The 5,860-nt window shown below is 53.4% G+C and overlaps 1 protein-coding gene across 1 annotated transcript in view; it reads left to right on the top strand.

The window, feature by feature from the left end:
• Positions 1–2,084, top strand: part of LOC119098259 (prostasin-like) — a 3,293-nt gene extending 1,209 nt beyond the window's left edge. The window contains exons 2-5 of the mRNA XM_037221184.1: positions 128–287; positions 712–815; positions 1,325–1,412; positions 1,923–2,084. Of these exons, the coding sequence (XP_037077079.1) occupies positions 128–287; positions 712–815; positions 1,325–1,412; positions 1,923–2,084 (514 nt within the window). The remainder of the gene's footprint in view (positions 1–127; positions 288–711; positions 816–1,324; positions 1,413–1,922) is intronic.
• Positions 2,085–5,860: the final 3,776 nt, after the last annotated feature.

Below are 5,860 nucleotides of genomic sequence, written 5' to 3'. Positions count from 1 at the left end.
GGAGCCGAGCTGTCCGCGGAGCCGAGCCAGCGCTGACTTCGCGCCCTGTCCGCGGAGCCGAGCCAGCGCTGACCTCGTGCCGTGTCCGCGGAGCCGAGCCGGCGCTGACCTCGCGCCGTGTCCGCAGTCGTGCCCGGCTGGATCTCTCGGTGGTGGTGGGTGAGCACGACCTGACCCGGGCCGAGCACTCCCAGGAGAGGCACCGGGTGGCCAAAGTGATCCGCCACGGCCAATATCGCTACCCCAGCTTCCAGAAAGACATCGCGCTGCTCCGGCTGAGTGACAAGGTGAGCTGCGCCAGGCGGCCGCCGCCTCGCCGCTCGCGTTAGTGGCAACGGCGCGCTCCGGCGCCGCTGCCAGCTCCGGCTCGCAGATAAGTGGTGTGCGATCAGGCCTTTCCTTGTCGCGATGGCGACGGTGGCTTAGCGTGTTCAGTGCCGGCGCATTTCTACAATTGGTCCTTACTCGTGGGTCTTAGAACTGGACTGCGCTCGACGTAATGACCATTCAGGAACGTAACACGAGCATTGGGGAATAAAATTAGAGTGAGCAATCGTTAAGCGCTCAATTTTTTTCTACTAACCCCGTTTTGAACACAAGTACCTATTAGTTCAAGTGAAACGCCTCTGCGCTGCTGCGACAGTTACGGTCCACTGTGGTTGCTTCGCTGCAGCCTACCTTCAGCTCAGCTGACTCCCGTGTCCGTTCCAGATCACCTGGGACCAGTACAAGCAGCCGGTGTGCCTGCCCAGCGTCGGCTCGCCTCCCGTGCAGGGCGACCCAGCCACCGTGGCCGGCTGGGGATGGCTCGAAGAGTACTCCAAAGGTCACTATCGACAACAATCCCCAAATATCGCTTGGTGTGGCCTTTGTCAAGCGTTGGCACAGTGTGGCATACTGGCTCCTAGCTTACGACATCAAACGGCATACGCCATCTTTTACAAGTATAACTCGGATCGGCAAACGGAAGCGGCGGATACGCCTCATACGCCGGTGTTTGCTGTTAAAAGTTCACTTGTAACCCGGACGTTTCGCAAGTCAGCACTGTGGCAATGTCGGTACATTAAATCCTTTGGACATAAGGTGCTGACAATGCTGCCGTAAGGGGTATTTGGAACAATGCATTGGTCAAAAGCGCCATTCCATGCGTAAGCGTGCCGCCATGGCTTTGGCACAAGAAGGCCGTGTGTGGACATGCGCTGCGTACCGACGCCACGTGCTCCGCCGGTAACGCAGCATTCCCACGTGCCGACGCAGGTGGGCAGCAAGCGAAGGTGCTGCAGCGGGTTCACGTGCCCGTGGTGACGGCCACCACGTGCTCCAGCTGGTTCAGCGAGGCCGAAAAAGGCGTGACCGTCAGACGCGGCCAGCTGTGCGCCGGCTACAAGAGCGGCGGCAAGGACGGCTGTCAGGTCAGAGAACGACAAGGACGGCTGTCAGGTCAGAGGGTGGTGTCAGATCAGCGGGCTGTGCGTGGCCCTGTCAGGCCAGAATGCGTCATGTGTCTCTGTCAGGCCAGAGTGCAAAATATGTTTCTGTCAGGTCAGAGGAGGCACGCAGCTCTGTCAGGTCAGAGGGCTGCACGTGGCTCCGCCAGGCCAGAGTGCGACATGTGTCTCGGCCAGGTCAGAGGAGAAACGCAGCTCTGTCGTGGCTCCAGTGCGATCCCTTCGCGGTTCTGCCGCCGTCCCGGTATGGTTCCGGTGCGGTTCCATTACTGCAACGGCTCTCTGGGCTGTGTGCGCGGTCAAATGCATTCACCTGAGATTAATACGGCGGAGAGCGCTGCATTAACAGGTCTGCGCCGGATGTAGCCGGCACCATCACGAACACCGCATAGGTGCAGTGTCCCGTGCTATGTTGGCGCCGCACGAACCCCAGGCGGGCGGAGCTGTGCTGACTTGTGACGCCTCCGGTTGCAGGGCGACAGCGGCGGTCCCCTCGTGTCCCGGCGGAACGGTCACTACACACTGATCGGCGTCGTATCGGCCGGCATCGGCTGCGCTCGCCCCAACCTGCCCGGCATCTACACCGACGTGCACGAGTACCTCGACTGGATCGTCGAGAACGCCAGCGGCAGCTAACCGAAGACGCTCCGGCCAGCGGCCGGGCGGTCTGCTGTCAGAGCGGCAGCACCGCCCGTCGTGACGGCGAGTGTGGAGGCGCCGGCGCCCGCTCCGTCGTGTTTGTTGCTTTAAAAATGGGCAATTCTGTGACACCTGGCTAGTTCACCGCGACTGAAAACGCGACCTTCGACGGTCGCTCGTCAAGTTCTCACGCCCGTGTCCATAACCGTCATGTGACCGGGCTTTGCTTGTCATCCAGAGCTCCCGGTACGCTCCCATGTGTCGGTGCGGCCTTCGGCCGCTCAGCTGGGGATGAGCATGCCGCACCTCTCCGGTGTTCTCCGGACTGTCGACTGCAGTGGCAGCAGGGGCTACGTTGGCGTGCGGCGATACACGTGGGCTAGCTGCCTCACCGCGGGCATGCACAGGTTATTCAGTTGTCGCTGGCATCCATGTCTACTAAATTTCATGCAACATGAGGACGAGTTACAGTCAAAGGAGTTAATTCCCGTCCATGATGATTGCTCGTTGACAGCTACCTCGAATAAATTGCATGAATTAGCTCATGAGTTAATTACATGGCTTGGTTCCTAGGTAATTACATTTGTGTTAAGTAAGATGTGGATGCTGCAGCGCTAGACCTAAGCTCGTGAGGAGACCATCATTCAGTTAGGCATGTGGGGAGAGTTCGGGAGAATATTGCAAGAGACTGAAGTGCCTCCGCAGCTAAGACAGAGCGTTCGCATCTCACCGTGACGGCCCTGCACGAAGATAAACACCTGTCTGATCCCGTCCGTACGCCACGCACCGAGCACGACGGCAAGTGTGTGCCATCGTGCCGAACCGGGAACGACGGCAAGTGTGTGCCATGGTACCGTACCGGGGGCGACGGCAAGTGTGTGCCATGGTACCGTACCGGGGGCGACGGCAAGTGTGTGCCATGGTACCGCTCAGGTCTGTCTGTTACATGATGCAATTTAAAGGGAGCGAATGTCCAGTTTAGTGCCTACTATTGTGTCCATCCGCGATGCCCCATGTCTATTTGATGGTGTTTGAAATAAATTGTTGCTGTTGACGAGTGCGGATGACCGGGCTTTACGTCAGACCGGTTGCGATTTATGTGAGGTCAACGCACAGAGTGGCGTAGCTGACGAGTTGTTGACCATTGTTTCGTCCTGTGAATGATGTGCGCACGCAATTACACCAAATAAACGGCCGTAGATGAGTAAGGTTTCGCCTGATATCAGGATTTCATGACGTCTTACAGCTTGGGACTTGAGTGTTAAGCTCCTCTCATGCTTCAAATCAGACTCCTCATGAGTGGCGAGGAACAGGAGCACAAAACAGGCTGGGTCAGCTGACCGTTCAGCTATACAGCCATCGCTGACAAGTTAACCGGTGGGAGTGGCTCAAAGACATGAAATGTTTTTGTCCTTGGTACTTACATCATCCACATTTCAGCTGTGTTGTCTTTGTGGTCGCGTAAACAAATGCAGGGCGTACTTGATTCAGAGGTAAATATATCTAACAGTGAATTTCGACGGCATAGACAATGGGGATGAATGTGGAATATTTGGCGGGCTTACAGCGTATACGTTTGAATGTCCATGACGTATTTCACGTACCCGGAGAGTTCTGGCGTTTACATCGACTCGCACTGCATTGAAATCAAAAGGGGTGTTTATCAAGAACCAAGATTTACTACTGAATTGTGCTGGAAGAATCAGCAGGAACTAGGATCCAGCTTGAACCCAAGCGAAGAGATACAACAAGGACCTATATCCTGTCTGGGGTATTAACAGTAATACAGCAAGAGCCAAGATCCACCCTGGAATTTAGCCGAGATGTTCAGCAAGGATTCAGATTCAGCTTAGGATATATTCAGAAATCAGGCTAGAATCCCAGTCCTGGCGGGAATTCTGCTGACGATCCAGCAATAGCCAAGGTCCAGTATGATGTCAAAGGAACCAGCGAGAACCAAATCTTAGCCGGAGTTATTGCCAGGAGCCAGTGGGTATCCACACAGTGCATATCATTAGATAACTACAACATGGAAACCCGATCCACCGCTTACGAAGGAACCACTGATGAGAAGGAAATAGCAACCGTTCTTTTCTGAGCGAGCCACCGACAACCATAAAAATGGGTCTGTCGTTTTTGAGGAACCAATGGTAACCACGAACCCGTGCTTGGTCTTTGTGACTGAACAAGCGGGAGCCACAAACCATGGTCTGATGTTGGTGACGGAACTAGTGGAAATAAGAAACCAAGGTCTTGTGTTCGTCAAAAGCCAATTTTGACTGACTGTAGTGAAGGCTGGATGCATTGTGGGAGCGCGATTCTTGTCACACGCGACGATGAATGAATTCTGGACATGTGCTGTCAGCCAGGCCCTATTAGGTCCTATGGTAGCGGTATGCGGGGCAAGTCTCTGTCATCTCTACGCTCTCTTTGCTCTAAGGAGGGGGGGGGTCCCTTAACGGACACGTGGTTCACGATATCATCGCTAAATATGTGCAAGACAACTCTGCCGTTTCCATACCTGTGGTTAATCGCTGCTTCGAAGGTACTGGATTGGCCCGAATGACCGCTTACAATGTCTTAAAGAATCTGCAGAGAAGAGGGATGTTCGTTACACCGTACACCTGATTAGACCTACACCAAATGAGGCACACTTAATGTCTTTTTTAGAAATCCACGGAAATGCAGTAAAGCTAGCCATTTGGCTGTGGATCTAAACGTGTTTTACCCCTTAGCATAAATTCTTGTCCACTCAGGTTAAGCTTTCTGGCGGCTATTGTGATTTCATTGGCCCAGTAATTTCGGTCCTTACCCTGGGTCTCTCGAGATGCATGGCCTCAAAATGGCTACGAATTTGTTTTGTATCAACACGATTCCACTTCACATCGGTTGTCTTGTTGTTTTTTTTTTGTTTTTTTGGCGGTTCTCTGTGGTGAAACGCAGGTGTGCATCAGCCGAAGTGCATGCTTTATTTGCTTGCGTCTTAGGTGTTATCGTTAAACCATGCCAGGCCGCCTGTACCAATGGGTTTGGCTTAATGCGATGCACAATGCCCTTCTTGGCCAAGCACACTGGACACAAACATTTCTTATCTGGCAGCATTAAATATATATGGCCCAATAAAGAACAAAATTTCATGACCAAGCAATCTTGTAGCATCTAGCCGTTTCAGCCACCCTCGATATCTCGCACCTGTAACATTTACAGTCTCATGGCACTTCAACCTCCTTTTATCATACATGACCCGCTACCATGATACAAATATGTAAAGATCGTAATCTTCTCACGGTCATTTCAACCCAGACTGCCCCAACATGACGGCCCACTGCTTTCTTCGCTCCGCCCCCCCCCCCCCCCCCCTCCCGCCCCCGGCCATTTTGAGCCATTTAAATGTCGTTAAATCTGTAATTTTCTTGGGACAAAATGACTGTCATGCATTGCATCCGAACGAGGGTTACTGGAACGCGAAATGCGAATAGCCTAGATATGGACACGCCAGTGATAACGATATGATCTTTTTCATGTACAGGTAAGTAGGCCATGCTTTCTCAAACGACTTTGCACTGTAGCAAACTAAGCCCTTTTTCGGTGTGCAAGAACTTTAAAAAGAGTAGCTCACTCGGACACATGCCTTTCTTCAAATGCATGGCATCAGCGCCCTTTTGGAAAACACACAAGCAACGGCACAGATGGTGGGCAGCATTTTCATCCACACCCATTCCCGGCGGCTCTTGGTTTTCCTGCTTTGCTCGGTAGATAGCATCCCATGTGTC

The sequence above is a fragment of the Pollicipes pollicipes genome, unplaced genomic scaffold, assembly GCF_011947565.3.
Source record: "Pollicipes pollicipes isolate AB1234 unplaced genomic scaffold, Ppol_2.1 Scaffold_2555;HRSCAF=2994_pilon_pilon_pilon, whole genome shotgun sequence".
Taxonomy (NCBI): domain Eukaryota; kingdom Metazoa; phylum Arthropoda; class Thecostraca; order Pollicipedomorpha; family Pollicipedidae; genus Pollicipes; species Pollicipes pollicipes.
The sequence above is the reverse complement of the archived record's forward strand: the minus strand, read 5'-3'. Positions and strand labels throughout refer to the sequence as shown.